This window comes from Galleria mellonella, unplaced genomic scaffold (genome assembly GCF_026898425.1).
Source record: "Galleria mellonella isolate WM207_F2 unplaced genomic scaffold, CSIRO_AGI_GalMel_v1 utg103, whole genome shotgun sequence".
Lineage (NCBI taxonomy): Eukaryota > Metazoa > Arthropoda > Insecta > Lepidoptera > Pyralidae > Galleria > Galleria mellonella.
In genome coordinates this window covers 1,962,078-1,982,372 of record NW_026441966.1, presented here as the reverse complement: position 1 = coordinate 1,982,372, position 20,295 = coordinate 1,962,078, and the positions used below count along the sequence as shown (strand labels likewise).

Genomic DNA, 20,295 nt, shown 5'->3' with positions numbered 1-20,295 from the left:
TATATTTATTGAAATGAAAAAGACATTTAACAATTATACATTTTGTTCTCGAAACTTCACACTAGGATTCTTTGTTCTGAAGTCACGGGTCTTCTTCTGATTAAAAATCTTATTAATAAATTTATAAACTTTAAAATTAAGTTACACAAATATATTAATACTATAGAATATTATATGTACCACATCTCCCATATTTAGAACTAACAAAATTTTTCATCGTGTCTCCCACCAAATTGTTTATAATTACTCCTCTCCATCCAAAGGTTGCCTGGAAGAGATCGCTCTTAGCGGTAAGGTCGCCCATTGTTTTCTCATTGTGATTATTTCTTGTAATTATTTATATCTATAATAAGTTTACTAATGTAATCTTTTGGAGGAAACAATAAAGAGTATCTATCTATCTATTTTTATAGAATTAAATCCTATTTATTATTATCATAATAATAATAAAATTAATAAAATCGTCTATTGACGTGTGGTCCCGGCATAGAATAGACTACTTCGTTTCTTTCCCATGGGTGTCGTAAGAGGCAACTAAGGGAGCTTAATAGCCGAGAGATGGACAGCAGCGTCCCTTTCATAATACCACCAAATCCTAACTACGTTTGCCAACTCACCTGCCAAGCGTGGCAATTACTGGTAAAACATTCGTGTTTCAGCCGTAAAGCAGTTGTGTTTGCACGGCTGTGTTTCGGTTTAAAGGGTGGGATATGGCGTGAATTTATTGTGGATTATGGTGGATTATGGAGGAATAACATCTGAGTTCTCAGGAATGGTAACGCATGGGGTATCATAGGCGAAACAGTATACTCTGTTATGTCCATGGTACTGCTCATATCTATAGGCGACGGTTACCACTTTCCATCAGGTGGGCCGTTAGCTTGTTTGCCATTCTAAGTTGCATAAAATAAACCTCTTATGAGGAAGGCTTATGTTCAGCAGTGGACAGTTAACGTAGCTATGGCTGCCAAAGTAGGCAAACGTTTGGGGTGACTTTGGCAGGATATGTTTTTTGCTTAAAATGCAAAAGTAGACTGCTCTAAAAGTCTTCTTTGGTACCGTTTTAAATTATAAATTGGATTATGACAGTTTTTTTTAAATATCATAATTTAGCTTTATTAAAACAACGTTTTTGTATAAAAATAAATCTTTTTATTCAAAAATAATAAACCATTGTCTACAACAACATGCAAATATCCAGAAAAAAATAAAAATAAACTCTGACAGTTTAGACCTGTAACAAGGAAAGGAACCTGAAAATCTGCGATAGAAAAATAAAAAAAAATAAAAAAAAAACAAAGCAAATGACTCATGCGCCAAAGTTACCATCGGTGCCAAAGTAACCCCGTTTTATGGTATTGGACAGGTATTTTTGTTTATTTCTGCCGTGAATCAGCCGTGTTTGCATGGCTGTGTTTCGGTTTGAAAGGTGGGATATGACAGTAAAATTACAGGGTACACAGATAGCGCAGGCGAGGTAAACATTCTATTTTCAAACATAGAAAAAAAAATATTACCAATTTCCACTACATGACAGCCATCATTTTGTTTAACGTCCAAAATTTAATAAAAAAATTATCGATTAGAATGTACTGCCATAAAATCATGATAACGGACGACATTTTGAACGAACGAACGAACGAATGAATGAATATTTATTTGCAAGAAACATGGTACAGTAACCGAAGTATACATATGTAACTTAAAAAAATGTAAAATTTAAAAAACTTAAATATTGAATGACATGTTAATGTTAACAATTTTTATATATATAAAAAATACTTATATTTATCTTTTAATCATACATTGATAATGTACAAATGAACATTAATAATCCGTGATATAACAAAAACATGTTAATTACAATTAGATTTACATCAACTAACTTCAGTTTAAGCTGTGTTAGATATACGCCTTTATTTAAACAATGTTCATTGATAATATATTAATAATATAATATAATAATAATAATACATAAAAAATAATTAGAAGAAAATTATTAATTGATATGAGTGTAGTGTAGTGCCACTGGTATAAATAATAGGATTGTAAGTATACTGGAGTAGTGTTAAGAGTATACCTGGGGTACCGTAATACCGTAAAGTATACATTGGGGTACTGTAATGGTGCATATATATTTTTTTGTGAGTTGAAAAAGGAACGGTAACCCCGCTTTTCACTTCTCTATAAGCAAAATATTTAATTTAATTTTCATCTAAGGGTTTTAGGATAATTATCTAGTTAGTGAGAGAAATGTGTATTATTGAGTAAAGTTGAAAAAAAGAAAAAGAAAAAAAAAAGAAAAAATGTTTTATTCTATATTTGAAATTGAAAGAACAGCGTAGACAGAGCATAATGATATTTATCTTCACCGATTACGTTGATTGATGTCTAAGAATAGACTTAAAATACAATTATTTTACTCGTTGTTAGAATTATTGAAAGCATAACTGCTTTGTGATTTGTACATAATTCCTTCTAACATACAGGATAGTCCTTCTATTACTTTCTTCAAAGAAAAGGTTTAAATATCATTTTTTAACTAATAATACATAATATTTATTTATTTATGCTTTTGCACATATTAAAATATGTCTACAGAGCGGACATAATGCCTGATGGCATTCTGTACCCGTCGACCATTACGCTGCATTGATTTAACAAAACAACTTGTACATTAAATAAATATTTTGAGAGATACAACAACAATACATTTTAAAACAAACGAGCTTACACATTATTATATATATATATATATATATATATATATATATATATATATATATATATATATATATATAGATCTCTTTTAGAGATAATCCCACCCTCATATACATAATAGCTCGAAAAACCGACAACTAATAAAGAAAAAAGATTTTCAAGGAAAACAGTGTAGAATGATTTCCTTACTAAATGGATTGACGACCTCAAATGCAATGTACGAGTATTAGTGGATGCAGGTGGCTTAGGACCGTTCTTTATGGCAGTCTATGGGGGAGGCCTATGTCCAGCACTGGACGGATAATGGCTAAGATGATTTTTGCCAATAGTTGCCACGGTTGATAGGCGGATTGGCAACCGCTGTTAGGCTTTAAAAACCTAACACAATGTACATAATTCACAGGTATTGATTTCAGATGTGTTTGTTACGTCACAATTGTGTATTGTACCTATTTATAATATCAACATGGATTCAAATAAATGCGGTAGAATCGCCGGGTACAGTGAAAGAGTTTTTGAACACTGCTACTGGAAATGAAAGCGTTGCTGACGTGTTGTATGATGTATCAACATTAAAAAGTAACGGATTAATTGATTATAGAGTTGACAATGGCAAAGGGAATAGATCATTAAATGCAGGTATGTGAATTGTAGGTGCACCATACAATACTTATCTCGTAACTTCGGTCGCGTGAATCAGTAAGTACGTAAAGTGTTCTATGTGCTAAGTTAGGATATAACCTAACGAATATGTACGTTCAGGGTCGGCAACGCGCGCGTAATACCTCTGGTATTGCAGGCGTTCATAGGCTACGGTAACCGTTTACCATCAGGTGGACCGTATGCTTGTTTGCCACCTCAGTGGTATAAAAAAAAAAATGTACCGAATTTTATACAAATCTGTTTGTAATGTTATAATTTATTTACATATTAAGTATAGAAGAGATAGGTAATCTAGACATATAATTAGAGATAAGTAATTAAAAAGTTAAATATATATATATATATATATATATATATATATATATATATATTTCTTCTTTGAGATCACTGCCAGTTGGTAGGGTGCCTAGGATTGTTATATTTTATGTGAATGAATAACAAATATCCATACATCATTACAAATTTTCGCTTTTTTAATTTTAATAGGATAATATGATTAGATAGCAAATTATTATAAAAATTTCATTAAAATATGATAATCATATTTTTTTATATTACGAAGGTGGCAAACAAGCATACGGCCCACCTGATGGTAAGCAGTTACCTATTAATACCAGGCATTACGCTCGCATTGCCGACCCTGAAGAAACCTCTTTGTCGCTTCTTACGACACTCACGAGAAAGGAAGGGGTGGCCTATTCTATGCCGGGACCACATGGCCGATTGTATTATGATTTCATATTTTAATAGCTAGCATTTATAATTATAATTTATGCCAATTAAAATTTATGTTTATGTAATAAGAAATAAATAAATAAATATGTTTCACACTAATAGGTTTTGTGTAAACAATTCCAAAATTGGCCAATTTGTATTATGTTGTTTATTTTCGACAATATTTATTTATTACCTAATTATTGCACAATTTAAAGAATAATACAAAAACATTATTTTATATTTAATTATTTATAAAATAGTTTTTGTTTTTTTTTATGCTGCTTAGAGTGACAAACAAGCTGGCGGTCCACCTTATGGAAAGTGGTAACCGTCGCCTATAGACACGAGCAGTACCATGGACATAATTGTTTCACCCCTGATACACCCCCATGCCTTGCCATTCCTAAAGACTTAGGCGTTAACAAGCTGACGGCCCACCTGATGGAAAGTGGAAACCGTCGCCTATAGACATGAGCAGTACTATGGACCTAACAGAGTATACTGTTTCGTCCATGATACACCCCCATGCCTTGCCATTCCTAAAGACTCAGGTGTTATTCCTCTGTACCCAGTAAATTCATTGCCATATCCCACCTTTCAAACCGAAACACAGCCATACAAACACAACTGCTTCACGGTAGAAACACAAATGGGACAGAGGTGCAAAAGCAAACGACTTTTGTACAAAGTCTCCCTTTGGTAGTTTCTGATTATTTTTTTTAGTTTAATATTTTCATTTCTGTTTATCACTGCAGGTTCAATAGCGAATATATTTACAAACAATACAAGCATTACCAAATCATCTATTGACAGAATATTATTCGATTCAAGTGACCATACGGTAAGGAAGTGAATTGATTTTACTATAATTATCACATTATTTTACGAATTCATATAGAAGATTTCAATCATTCAATTAATTCCTGTACTCACTCTCAAGCTATCCGCCTTTTTTTCCTCGATTCTTTCCTCCATATCCCCTACCTGGTTGGGAAACCATCAATAAATGTATTACCTGAGAGGATTGACGCCTGGCAGGCGGCTGGTCGTAAAACAGAAAGTTAAAACATTGGGGAAATATATTTTGCCGACTGCAAAATTTATATTATTGATATAAGGGCAGGATACTGATGATGATGATGATGATGATATAAAAGATCATCAATCAGATGTACTGCATTTTAAAAGGTTCATGCTAATATTAAGCTTGAAATAATTCGTACTTGGTTTTAGTACATTACGCGACTGCTCTATAAAGGAGTGTAATGTATTCAGGTTTCATATATGCGAGAATCTTTATTCTACCACATCTTCTAAATATTTGAACAGGTTTGGGTGTACGGGATATTGTTAAAACCTTTTTATTATTTCGAGTGACACTGGCTATATATATTTTTTTCTAATATTTAGTTTTTAGTAGGTAGTTAGTTATGTCTTTTAATTTGCCGTACAAGATGTTTTTAAATTAAAAGCTTTCATATAACAAATAATAAAAGATTGTCTTACCATAAATTTACATGGCTCTAATCTATAAGTATATCCTTTCAGATAAAAAGAGAATTTTCCATTTCGGTTTGTAACTGGCGAAGTTATGTGGTAGCAAACAAAAAAAAATACAACCGAATTGAGTACCTCCTTTTTGAAGTCGGTTAAAAACTTTTCAAACTAGTTATGCCATGCTGGATTATCGTCATCTTATCTTAAAGTTTTTTATATGATTGAAGTGAAATGAAATTAGTTTATTTGTATTAAACAGTTTAAATTTATTACAAAAGCCACGTGGTACTATTTTGGCACCTTTTTAATTTCCTTAAGAGATGTAGGCATGGAATGTTTACATTTTATAAAAAAAAACCGATTATTGATGTACTAAATATGTCTATGTCAATTTTACAGCCAGAAGAACATTTGGAGAACATTTTAAGCGTACTCAATTATATGCTTGCTACTCAAGATTCTATATACATCGAAGAAGTCGATGATCTATTAACGGAAGTAAGTACTGCCAAGTGTATTTATTACAATGAGGAATTGGTACAGGCAGCTCTTACTCTACCTGAGGGTATTTTTAGAACATTTTAAATAAATACAAATACAAATAGCTTTATTTTGTTTGAAAAATGGTATAAAAGATGGTATATAATATTTAAATATTGTTCACATTTTTCACCCGAATCTGGCGTATAAAATTTATTTAATTGTGCCACTATACTATGCTAATATGTACTATTTTACTTAAATGGTCATATTAAATAAATGTCAGTATTAATAATAAATTATACAGATTACAAATTACAATCATTTTACAAATTACTACATCATTTTACAATCATTTTACAATTATTTTACATTTATAGATATTGTTCCGACATCCTTTCCTAATTCCTTTATCCATTCGTAATAATATATTCCCATTAATTTATTAACAACTACAATTAAAATTTTCGTGCCGACCGGCGACCTCTGTGTTTCAATGTAAAACGAAAAATATCATTATGGCGGTCGCTAGTACCTGAGCTTGTGTCGCTCATACTCTAAGTGAAAAAAGACTACGAAATCTATGGAGATTCGCGTGCCTTTTACATGCTAATTGTGAATATAACCAGTGTTCGTGTGTGGAAAAGGAGTCAAAGCCATAGGGTGCACCCATGGTGTTCAACTACTCAGCAAGTTAACCCGGTATGCGAGTCCTACTTTCTCCTGTCTATATCCGTCAATGCATGCTCCTCTGTTGGATTCTAAGGATTCCTAATATGTTTTCTAGGCAGGTGAATAAAATCCCATAGCTTTGCTCCGAAGTTTATCGTCATAATCTACCAGATATGATCGCGAAAAACAGCGAATGACAGTTAAACTATATTTATTTTATTAATTGAAATAATTATGTCACCATAACAGTAAAAACCAAATAAATTTTACAATAATACTGCTTATATATAAAATTACATTATTATTATTACATTATTATACTCCAGGTATTTTTGATCCATTTTTAATTTATTTGGCATGGGGAAAAGGATTGTTAGTAATGGAGTCAAATTTCCCTAGCAATACACCCTATCAGGTCGATTTCCACGCGGTTCTCCCTGGAAACTATCGTGGTAAATTCTAGTGGAATTCATCACGATGGGCTAACGGACCTGCTTTCATCATCATCTATCATTCCTCACTGATGCCCCGCCAGCATATACTGATAGCGTAAGCAGGGTGCTTACCATTTCATTATCACACATAAAAAAATATCTTTGGCAGGCTACATATATTTGTGTATATATATATACAAACAATTACAAGGAATGATCATAGTGAGAAAACGATGGGCGGCCTTATCGCTAAAAGTGATCTTACGCAACCTTTGGATGGAGAGGAGTAGATAAACAGTTTGATCGGAGGCACAATGAAAATTCTATATATTTTTAAATATTCTATTTATATTGTTTTAAAGTCGCATTTAGTGCGCGAAATCGGGGCGGATAGCTAGTCAGTAATAAATTTAGAAAAAATAGACAATGATTGTCCTTTTTTACAAATCGATACCTGTTTGTTCTTATCTTAAAAATGTGGAAGTACATTAATCTTTTTTAATCGTAAATTTTTTTACAATTACTAAATCGGTAAGATATTTAATCGTATGATAAAAAAAGAAAAATAAACCGCGAGTCTGTGGTAATTAATTTTTTTTTTTACATAAACAAAGGTGGCAAATATTCATCTCTCTCTTTCTTCAGTCGTACACTCTTCACAGAGTGGTCGTGGTTTTTATAACGATAGTGGATCGTCGATGAGGCTCTCCTTCGCGATCGAGGTCCTCGAACCATAACTATTAAACAAGGTTATGCATTAAAATATTTTCAAATATATATTCTTATTTTCTTTTTGAATTTAATTGTTTATTTATTGTAAGAATCAGTTTTAATAATTCGTATGTAAAAAAATATAGTTTATCTAATAATTATATACATAGATTATATATCAAATATGTTTATTTATTTCTTGTTAATGATAAATTTCAGATAGACGTACTTCTAAACGAGGTCACCTATGAGGTATTTCCTCCTGGCTTTGTATCTACTCTGGATACATTATCATCTAGATTGGTTCTGGAAGGTTCAAGAACGAGTTCGATAATTCGAGACAATTTAGCCATACTGATGGTAAATTCTTCACCCCAAAATGGATTTAGGGGGCTGAGAATCGTCAGTACAGGATCTAATACATTTTCTGATGAATCATTTGAGTATATTACTGGTGAGTAATGATAAGTATTGCCGTGTATTAAAAGTGGCTCACACTTACTTGGCTACAGATTGGTTCGATAGAAATTTTATCGTAATCGGCTCAGTAGTTTAGTTTTAAAGTGAGCTACAATTTTTAATTATGTTAGTAAATCTTTAAAATTAATCTATCTATGAGTAATATTTAGAATGCGGGGTAAAGTTATTGTTAGTAATGGGGTCTAACTGACCCATTGCTAGCGATATACCCTATTAGGTTGTCCTACGCACGGTTTCCACTTAAAACCATCGGGGTTAATTCTATCGGAATTCATGACGATAGGCTAACTGACCTGCTTTCATTGTCACCTATCATCACTCACTAGTGCCCTGTCAACGTATACCGATAGCGCAGGCGGGGCTACCATACCATTATCACCCATTAAAAAAAATATCAGAATCTAGTCTGTCGATAAAAAAAAAATAATCAACTAAATAGATTCAGAATGTGCGACGATTTCCTGTAATTTATCTATTTACATACAAAATTACAATCGAATTAAGAATAATTCGATATAAAATAATATATAAGTTTCTAACAAGGATAATCTTTTTCAATTCTTAATATCTACTTGAATTGTGATTACGAAATTTTAATAAGCATTAATTTATGTAAATTTAATAATTATCCTTCCCCTCTCACCGTACTGGTTACGCTTCAAACTCTTTTCTACTACATTCTTCACGACTCTGGAACGCGCTTCCTGATTCCATTAAGAGATTACCGACTAAACCGTCTTTCAAAAAAAGCGTTCACGCTCACTTTTTATTTTTATCCGAGCAATAAGTGCTTTATATTATTCCCAAATTCGTGTATAGTATAGTATATATCATATATGTGTAAGTATATTTGTTATTCATATATATTTATTTGTTTATATATGTAATGTTAGTATGTATGTACATCAATAATTAGTAGTACCGCATTCTAGTATTCTGACACTTGCCTATGGTTGACTGGGAGAGAATGCTTTTAGCATTAAGTCCGCCATGTACACATATTTGTACTAATGAATAAATAAATAAATAAAATAATAATCACATTGATTACTAATTTTATCTCAATACTAGTTCAACTACTATTAATTAATTATCTACTATTAATAATAACATATTGTTAACAACTGTTTAATTTTATTAATCGTTAGTACATTTTTTTTATGCAACTTAGAATGGCAAACAAGCTGACGGCCCACCTGATAGAAAGTGGTAACCGTCGCCTATAGACATGAGCAGTACCATGGACATAACAGAGTATACTGTTTCGCCCATGATACCCCCATGCGTTGCCATTCCTGAGGACTCGGGTGTTATTCCTCTGTACCCTGTAAATTCACGCCATATCCCACCCTTCAAACCGAAACACAGCTATGCAAACACAATTGCTTCACGGTTGAAACACGAATGGGACAGAGGTACCCAAGCAATCGACAGTTGTACAAAATCTCTCTCTGGTGTTTGAGGCCTATATTCAGCAGGGAACAGATAACGGAACGGAATGGAAATGAATTGATGACCCTGTTCATTTGAAAGTCGCATCTCCCATTTACTTACAGTTAAGGACCCGAGTCATCTTACTCCAGACGCAAGTGATGCTGTGGTGTACTTGCCTGAGAGGTTTCTAGATGTAACTGGCAGGATAAGCTTCGTGGTGTTGCGCGATGATAGGAATTACGGTCAATTCAATCTTCAGGACGACCGGCCGTTCATCACTAGCCGAATTGTCAGCGTCAATCTACCGGGAGAACAGTCTGATGATGACGTAAGTTCGTAAGATCTAATGCGATTTGTCGGGGGGAAAGGGATAGTAATGGAGTTTGACATTCCCATTGCTAGCAATGTGCCCTATTAGGTCGACCTCCGCGTGGTTCCCTCTGGAAACCATCGTGAACAATTATTGTTGAATTCGTCACGATGGGCTAACTGACACACTTCATCCTCACTTATCTTCCTTCACTGGTGCCCCGCCGGTGTATACCGATAGTGCGGGTGGGGTACATTTCCATTATCACACATTAAAAAAAAATGCGATATGTCGCATTTTCTAAGCGCTACCTTCTTAGATTCCGACTAGAATAGATATATTCTTATATTTATTTTAATAGAAGAATATAAATATTCTTTATTCTATTAATTACTCTTAATGTGTTTTGGGTTAATTTTTTCTATGCAACTTAGAATGGCAAACAAGCTGACGGTCCACCTGATGGAAATTGGCAACCGTCGCCTATAGACATGAGCAGTACCATGGACATAACAGAGTATACTGTTTCGCCCATTTATTCATGTTTGTATATGAGTTTCTTTATTCCATAATAACTTTTAAAGACTTGACCCTCTAAACAAGTGGTAAGCAAGTGGCAATCCATCGATGGATTTGTCATCACTAGTATGCCCTTCAAATAGAATGAGATAGAAACGTTCGTTGTCTCATTTCAACTTGCTAGCGATGGCTAATCCATCAATGGATTGGTGTGCCAGTTGTCTTGAGCCTGCCGTTGAAATCTTTATATCATCTCGAGTGCCTATACTTTTTTAAGAAGTTCTTTTTTGGAGGGGCATTAGTATCATTTATTAAAATAGTATTTATACATTAAAATTTATCTAATTTTACAACCATGGAATTTCAGAAATAGGAGAGGATATGCTACTATAATGGATACCAGAGAGACACCAGAGGGGAAACTTTGTACAAAAGTCCTTTGCATTAGTTTGTCTGTTTTTACCGTGAAACAGTTGTTTACATGGCTGTGTTTACTATGAAGCGTGGTGGTGAAATTACGGGGACAACATCTTGTAAATGGCAACTAGCAACGCATCAGAGGTGTCATAGGTGTTATATTATGTCCACTGCGCAGTTTATATTTACAGGCTACGGTTATTAATTTCCAATAGGTGGGCCATCAGCTTGTTTGCTATTTTCAAATTTTTTTTATATCACAAATGTGTCCATCAAGCATATAGGCCACTTGATGTTTATACAAGGACTGTAACTTGCGCGGTATTGATTCTGAAGAAACCCTAATACACTCTTTTTAAAACTCCATACTCCTCAATCCTTCATAGTCTCTAGGAAGAACCTTGGCAGGGAGTTTATTCTATTGTCTGAGTCTAAAAGCATTTTAAGATGACAACAAATCCCGGGATTTACTTCAAAGATAGATAGATAGATATTCTTTATTGTTTCCTCCAAAACATTACAATAGAAAACTTATTAATATAAACAATTTTGGGGAAAGGGATTGTTAGTAATGGAGACTAAAAATCCCATTGCTAGCAATATACCCAACCAGGTCGACCTCCTCGTGGTTCCCCCTGGAAACTATTATGGTTAATTCCTGATGAATTCATCATGATGGGCTAACTGGCCTGTTTTCATTCTCATCGATCATCCTTCACTGGTGCTCCGTCAGCATATCCCGTTAGCGCAGGTGGGGTTACCATTCCATTTCTATCCATCAAAAAAAAATATAAACAATTACAAGAACTTAATTACTTTATAATATATATTTTACAGTTAACGAGTTTCTACTTTAAGGATATAGTACATACAGATGGTATGTACGCAGACGAAGTGAAATGCGTCAGTTGGGTGCAAGTTTTAGCGTCTCTGCCGGGTATATGGACTCAGACATTCTGTGAGAGCATACGGCCGACCGAAGCGGGCATGTTGCATCGGTGCGACTGCAGCATCACACCACACACGGCCATATATCTGGACCTGAGTTCTGGTGGGAATACGTTTATATTTATATACTATATACCCTTAGATTATATAGATAGAGCATCGAGCCTAAAAAACGAGTCAATTTATTGTCAGCTATTTGTCAAATTAGTTGACTTGTTTTTTTTATCAGTGTTCTATATACTTACGCACATAATGTATCTTGACGTGTTTAGATTTAATTATTTAATAAATAAAATGAGTTTTTACGAATTAAAAAGACATAAAAATTATAAAACAAAATAAATAAAGAAGTTTTAAAAGAAAAACTCATGACCATTTATCACGTAAAACTGTAAAAAAAAGTTGACCAGCATGCTGGTTTTTAGTATTTATAGTAACTGCATCCAATTTGGTACAGTAGTGATAGCGTGATAGATAAACAGATATACAATATTGTTAAAAAATATGGTTTTGGTATTTGTTAAACTTGTCTCGTCTGTCATATCTCGGCATCGTTTATTTAGAATTTTATTATATTACTAAACACGTATTTTGTTCAGTTACAACTACGACGGAAGCGACCACTATGGAGACGACTGAAGACTTAACGATTACAGATACAATAGATTTAACGACCACTACAGATGTTACGCCTGAGTTGACGGTAAGTTTCCGTGATTTATACCCGTCAAGATAAGCATATACCTATATATATTGTACTATGCAAAAAAACTCAACAAAACTATTATAAGAAACTGTAATTTTAAAATATAATTATTATGAAATTGTAACTTTGTTAAATACCATTAAAAATATTAATCTATAACTACATATCTATCGGGGGGAAAGGGATTGTTAGTAATGGAGTTTGACAGCCCCATTGCTAGCAATATGCCTTATTAGGTCGACCTCCACGTGGTTCCCCCTGGAAACCATCGTGAACAATTCTTGTTGAATACCTCACGATGGGCTAACTGACCTACTTCATCCTCACCTATCATCCTTCACTGGTGCCCTGCCGGTGTATACTGATAGCGCGGGTGGGGTTACCATTCCATTATCATCCATTAAAAAAAAAACTACATATCTATCTTACTACATCTATCTTTGTACTTACTACATCTATCTTGATTGGTACTATATAAATTATTATCCAAAAAGTCTCAGGAAAATAATATTTTTTTTTTACTTTGGTAAATTCCATTACAAATAATTTAAAACTCATTAGAATACATAGGTACATATATACTTATTTTTATCTTAAACCTCAAGAAAATTATTAGAAATAATTGTAACTTTAAAAAATAATTATTTCAAATATAAATAATAGTAATGGAGACTGAGAATCCCATTGCTAGCAATATACCCAACCAGGTCGACCTCCTCGCCGTTCCCCCTGGAAACTATCATGGTTAATTTCTGATGAATTCATCATGATGGGCTAACTGGCCTGTTTTCATTCTCATCTATCACCCTTCACTGGTGCTCCGCCAGCGTATCCCGTTAGCGCAGGTGGGGTTACTATACCATTTTCACACATAAAAAAAAAATTAATTAACTACCAGTTTTAAGGAATAAGTTGTGTTAGTGTACTTACGAGTACGGTATAACGACAAAGTGATTACCAATTTTCAAAACAGAAATTGCTAGTTTGTAACACGAGTATTAATAATTTTTAATTTTTAAAAGTTATGCAAAATAAAAAAAAATAAAATTTATGCAAATGTTTTTAATAATAAATAAATAATATAGAATAGAAGCAATAATAAAAATAATAATAATGCACGTTTTATTTCATTATAGGAGATAGAATTACGAATTTTGTTAATAATAGAAGAAATCAAAGAGCTGCTTGGTAAAGGCGATTCTATATACATTATTGACGTTGACGATATATTGGACGAGGTGAGGTTTTATTCTATTTATTTAATTGTGAACTAATATTACAGATTTAGTCCCGTATGGTCCCAGCATAGAATAGGCCACCCCTTTCTTTCCTGTGAGTGTCGTAAGAGGCGACTAAGGGAGGCCAAGGGATGGGCAGCAGCGTCCCTCTTAAAACTTTTCCAAAGCCTAACTGCGGTTGTCAATCCGTTCTGCTAATTGTGGTAACCACTAGCAATACCTCCCAGTCCTCAGGAATGGTAACGCATACGGTGTACTATGAGTATTACATTGTATTCTGTAACGCCCCATAATTCTGTTGGCATGTCTGCAGGTCACAGTTACCACTTTCCGTTAATTAGGTCGTCAGTTAGTTTAGTGTACTAAGATTTGTTAAAAACAGAAATAAAATAAAGTAATTTATTATGGTACAAAATTATTATTATGTGATTTTGATTATTTTAAATAAACATGAAATAAAACATTTAAAAATTAATCTTTTAAATGAGAGTTTGTATCAAAATGTCTATAGACTTTAACTGGATCTTAAATTTTGTTCCAACAAACAATTAATTGCTTTAGTGTATATTGCTTTACCTAGTTTTGATGAGAAAAATAGATTTTAATGATTATTGGCCTTTTAATATAAACAATTATAATATCAATGGGATTTTGCGACAATAATAATATCCTTTGTAAATATGCAACAGTATTGTGATTGAATGAAGGTTAGAAGATATAGGGCTATCTTTTGTTTATAGATCAACGATCTTCTGGGAATTGAGGAGGACGTGGTATTCCCTGGTGAATTGCTTACATTGCTCGATGACCTCGGTACTAGAATACACTTGAATGGTACTCTAACGGACATGATAGTGAAGGACAACATTGCTTTCTTGGCAGCGGATGTTGGCCATTTTAATCCTGTGATCGGACTGAGGGTGGCTACCAGGGAAGTGGAAGCTTTCATGACAGAAGCATTTGAGTTCCTCGGTAAGTGTTTTTTTTTTGTTTATATTTGGTTTTCACCTCTGTTTATAAGGTAAGGTGTGTTTAAACTATTTATACTTCTTTATCAAAAGGTTGTCTGGAAGGGATTGCTTTTAGAGAGTCTCTAATTTCTTTATTTATGGTAAATGTATTTTTTTTGTTAAATTTCTTATTGTAATAATAATAAATATAGTATAATAATAATAAATAATAAAAAGTATGTGTTATTTAAAACTTTATATAGTACAGTATTATATAGAGTTATGCTACTTCCACTGCGTGATAGATTTTGAAATGAAGGTTTTCGTAGACAATCCAAAGTGGCCAAAAAAATCCGAAAGATTAGCAAGTTGATATGGCAAAATTGTATCTATATGGCTTGAGCATCGACCGATGTCCGACGGCGAAGAAAGGTGTTCATTTGCAAGTATAGTGTAAGATGGTCTCACGGAAAGTCATGTCATCACAAAAATAGTAGGGGAGTTGAGAACGGTACTTTGATGAGAAATATGAAAGAAGCCTATGTTCTGTAATAAACAATGAACAAAGTTTTTTAATGTATGAAAATGGACTGCTAACCCCGTCAGTGTTAGTGTGATAAGGGATATAGATGAGAATTAAGTCATTCAAGTCGGCCCATCACGACGATTTTACAGTGAATTAAATACAATGATTTCTAGAGGGTCTGCATGGAAATAGTGTATACATGTATTAAAAAAAAGAACACTTTCGTGCTTCCAGACAAATTGTTTATAATTTCTCTTCTCCATCTAAAGGTTGTGGATGACCGTGTGGTCCCGGCATAGAATAGGCCACCCCTTCCTATCCTGTGGGTGTGGTAAGAATAGACTAAAGATGAGCGAGGGATGGGCAGCAACGTCACTCTTAAAACATCTCTAAAGCTTGACTGCGGTTGCCAATCCGCCTGCCAAGCATGGCAACTACTGGCAAAACCCCCCAAGGGGGATGCTAGCGATAAGGTCGCCCATTGTTTTCTCAGTGTGATCATTTCTTGTAATTGTTTGTATTTATAATAAGTTCACTATTGTAATCTTATGGTCGAAAGAGTAAAGGGTATCTATCTATCTATAATGCCGAAATGATGAAGATGATTTAGGATTACATTGTCAAGTGACTGTTAGATTTGACCAACAATATTGTGTCATCACAGTGGATGTCAACATATCGCATTTACTTGCTAAACGGACTGAAGCCGTTGTGGATCTACCAAGGTCTGTGCTGGATTCTCCTAGACGTATCAGTTTTGTGGTGTTCCTCACTAACCGCGCCTTTCAATACGAAGGTGCAAACGTCATCAACAGCCGGGTGATCAGCATCAATGTTGTTAACTTGACACAATTCGACAATGAGGTAATTTTTTTCATACACCATTATACTACTTTTAATGTTTTGATAGAAGGGAATAGAAATACTTTATTTGCTTTGAATAGGTAATGACAAAGTTCTTATACAGTACATAAACAGTTTCATATTTAGCTAACATTAAGCCTTAAAATTAATAACATTAACCAATAATTAAGTTACAATTCATAATATAGCACCGTACATAGTATGTCATATTAATATTTATACATGTTTATGTTTGTATTGTGTGTGTGTGTGTGTGCGTGCATGCGTGCGAGCGGGCGTGCGTGCGTGCGTGTGCGTGTGTCTATGTTTAGCAGTGGATGATATTATTGTACTTTTAACAGTGAAAATAAAGTCTCACAAAACATTAATTACTGATTTCAGTCATAAGAATAAATATTTTCGTGCGTAACATATAATTTTCGGATGATCACATTTATGTTAAAATGAAAAAAAGGAAAATTAAAAATATTAAAAGAAGATTTTAATTTTACAGGTAGTGAAACTACATTTTAGGCCAATGGAAGAACCGGAAAGGGAAACGAAACGTTCCTGTGGTTATTGGCAGTTCCAGCCGGATGGTTCCGGGTATTGGTCGCAAGAAGGATGCATCTTTGTCTCCTCAACTAGTTCATTCCTTCTGGATACATGTCTATGCGACCATCTCACCCATTTTGCTGAAATATTAATACCACGACCCAGGTTCTCGGAGTCTGACGAAAGAATATTAGAATTATTATCTATAATTGGTTGTGGCTTATCAATCTTTGGTGTCACCTTGATTGCGACCACTGCTTTCTTGTTTAATACCTGGCGTTCAGTATTTCGCAATCGTATGTGGCTTCAGTTATGTGTTGCATTATTGATTCTTTCGCTTTGTTTTTTATTAGTGGCGTTTGTTAAATACGATCAATACAGCTTTTCATGTTTGGTCACTGGAGTTGTTTTGCATTACTCCCTGTTGGCATCGTTCTGTTGGATGTTGGTGGTTGCCATAATTGCTTATTTCGACATGGTTGCAGTTCAATACACCATTGCAAATTTTAGTAGTATACCCAATAAATTACTAATAACATCAGGTTTTTCTTGGGCAGCCCCCGCAGTCGTTATTGCTATACTCCTTCTAATTTCTCCAAAGTCTTACGTGAGACGTTTCGAAGAGATGGCTCCTAGTGGCAGTTTCTGCTATCCTTCGGGACTTGCTTTGTGGTTGTCAGTTTACGCGCCCATTGCAATTATATTGGTGGTTAATTTCCTTGTATTTATATATACAATTGGGCATGTAACTTGGAGTATGCGTAATAGAAATTTGGGAAAACAAAAGATGGATAGTATGCAGGAAGCAATAAGATGTGCTAGAATCGGGCTCGTTCTTATGTTTTTGTTCGGTTTGCCGTGGATATTTGGACTGTTCGCGTACAAAGTGATTTGTGCATATGTTTTTACTGTCACCGTGACAACTCAAGGATTCCTCCTGTTTCTATTTATTGTATGTGGTAATAATGATACTAGAAATATGTGGTATAATAAGATCAAATTTACAACTAAATATAGGCGGCGATATTCACAGCGTACTATGCAAAGTGAAAATCCATATTAATATTTTAAAGCCAGTTGGAATTTTGCAACCAGAATTGGACTAGGTACTAATATATTATTTATTTAAAAACTACATAATAAGATATATGTACATAATGTGTAAATAGCATGTAGTAATTATTTAGGCTAAGATTAACTTCGAGGAACGAATAGCTCTGTTTTTATTTTTTATTAATTGTAATCATTTTCATTTGTTTATAAATATATTTTAATGAAATACTACGTTATATATAATATACCATGATTCATTTTATTTCAATTAAATTTATTTACCTTTAGGCAGTTGTGCTCAATGAATTTAATAAAAAAAAAAAATTGCATTACATTTGTAACATAGATTGTTTACAATAATAGTACTCGTAAAGCATCTATATGTATATATATAAATTAACTATAATACTATATAAACTACTTATAAAAACTGCTTATTTTAATGTACGGATTTTATATTAAAAAATAAAACTTCTTCACTGAGTAGCAAGATTTTTAAAAAACAAATTTATGTAAAGACATATGACATTTGAGGTTAAATCAGCTGTAAGATTTTGTTCCAAATCACATCCATATATAAATAAATTTACCTATATAAATTGAAAATGTTGTACCTATATTCAAATAATAAGTCTACGATTTCATGGAAGGTGTTCAGTACGTGGTCATGGCTGGAAAGAAGCCATATAGTATATTTAAAAAAAGAAAAAGAATGATTTGAATTTTTGCATACCATTCTTGTATCTCTTTGTGTTTTTTTTTGTAACCATAATTTTGTTATGTAAATAAATATAAAAGACACTAGTGGAACTATAAAAGTGGTATCATTTTGGAGTACGTCGTCTAGTACGAAGAAGTACAGTATATTATATTGTAAGAGTGTACTGTAAATTCAATGGAAAAATAGGGATTAACATGTCATATTTATTTTATATACATTGTATTAGTCCAATCATGTCTATAGGGGACGGTTACCGCTTTTCCATCAGATGGACGTCAGCTTGTTTGCCATTTTAAGTTGCATAAAAAATTTAAAAAACAAGAAGTTGTGGACTATCTTTCTAAGTTATTTTCAAATGCTTTATTCTCAAATGATATAGTTACTTTGTCTGTACTATCGTAAGCAATTGTAATCTGGTAATAATATTTTATAGTAGAAGGATTATTGTACCTTATTCATAACGCCTGCCATATTTATCAACAATAATTCACCAAATTACATCATTAGTATTCCACTTAATGTATTTTTATTTTCGTTTTTTGCTTTATTACTATTATTATTAACTGTCCACTGCCGAACTCAGATCGCACCCATAAAGGAGTTTATGCTAAGAGTTGCTATGCTTGCCAGGCTGGTTGGCAACCGCGGTTAAGCTTTATTGAAGTTTTAACAGAGACGCTGCTGCCTATTCTTCGACCATTAAATTCCCTCAGTCGCCTCTTACGACACCCATAGGAAAGGAAGGGGTGGTATATTCTATGCCGGGATCACACATCTCACTACATTTAAATAATGATGTAATCTATTTTGGGCGAAGAAAATTGTGTATCTATGGAATTGGTTACGTTTACAGGTCGTCAGCTTTTTTATTATTTTAATTTCCATAATTTCTGTTTGCTTTTCACATGAACTAGTTTTGCCGCGTGTGCTCCGGCATAGAATGGGCCACCCCTTCCTTTCCCGTGGGTGTCGTAAGAAGCAACTAAAGGAGGGCGAGGGATAACCAGCAGCGCCTTTCTTAAAACATCTTTAAAAGCCTAACTGTGGTTGCCAACACGCCTGCCAAGCTTGCCAACTACTGGCAAAAGTCCCCTTATGGGGAATGCTTATGTCTGTTAACGGCTAAAATAATAAATAATAATAAAAAAAATTAAATAGCTGGCAAAAACGACAAGTTCATATGGTAACCAATATAACATTATTCATGCTACTCGGAAGTGTTGCCTAAATTTGAGAAAAAAAAATCAATTTCTTAATCTAATTTAAAGAATATTATAATGAGCGTTCAAAAATAATAGATATTTGGGATAAAATAATATTTTGTAAGTCTCTTCTGGTATTCTGATTTATCATTGCCGAATTAAATAGAAGTACTACTAGAGGGAGACTTTGGACAAAAGTCGTCTGCATGGCTACTTCTGTCCCTCCTGTATTTCTGCCGTGAAATAGTTGTACTTGCATGACTGTGTTTCGGTTTGAGTGCTGGGATATAGCAGTGAAATTATACAGAGTATATAGGCATAACATCATAATTCTCAAGAATGACAACGCATGAGGTGTACTAAGGTTATGCCCAGTGTATTCTGTAATGTTCATGGTGCTTTTCATGTCTATAGGCGACGGTTACCACATTCCATCAGGTGGACTGTTAGCTTGTTTGTCATTGTGTTATAAAAAAAAAATATAAAGTTAATTTTAAG

General features: G+C 33.5%; 1 protein-coding gene across 9 annotated transcripts in view; it reads left to right on the top strand.

Annotated features, from left to right (window-relative positions):
* The window catches only part of LOC113515865 (adhesion G-protein coupled receptor G2-like), a 30,498-nt gene extending 11,389 nt beyond the window's left edge, over positions 1-19,109 (top strand). For 2 of the 9 annotated variants that reach the window (XM_052903098.1, XM_052903044.1), the window contains 11 exons: positions 3,125-3,360; positions 4,857-4,942; positions 5,998-6,096; positions 8,115-8,349; positions 9,932-10,137; positions 11,893-12,106; positions 12,603-12,706; positions 13,846-13,947; positions 14,688-14,919; positions 16,088-16,287; positions 16,781-19,109. In XM_052903098.1, coding sequence (XP_052759058.1) covers positions 3,138-3,360; positions 4,857-4,942; positions 5,998-6,096; positions 8,115-8,349; positions 9,932-10,137; positions 11,893-12,106; positions 12,603-12,706; positions 13,846-13,947; positions 14,688-14,919; positions 16,088-16,287; positions 16,781-17,884 — 2,805 coding nt within the window. In that variant the 5' untranslated portion in view covers positions 3,125-3,137 and the 3' untranslated portion in view covers positions 17,885-19,109. Of the gene's footprint in view, positions 1-1,891; positions 2,049-3,124; positions 3,361-4,856; positions 4,943-5,997; positions 6,097-8,114; positions 8,350-9,931; positions 10,138-11,892; positions 12,107-12,602; positions 12,707-13,845; positions 13,948-14,687; positions 14,920-16,087; positions 16,288-16,780 lie in introns of those variants that run through there. The other 7 variants (XM_052903064.1, XM_052902406.1, XM_052903206.1 and 4 more) reach the window with 5 other exon arrangements.
* Positions 19,110-20,295: the final 1,186 nt, after the last annotated feature.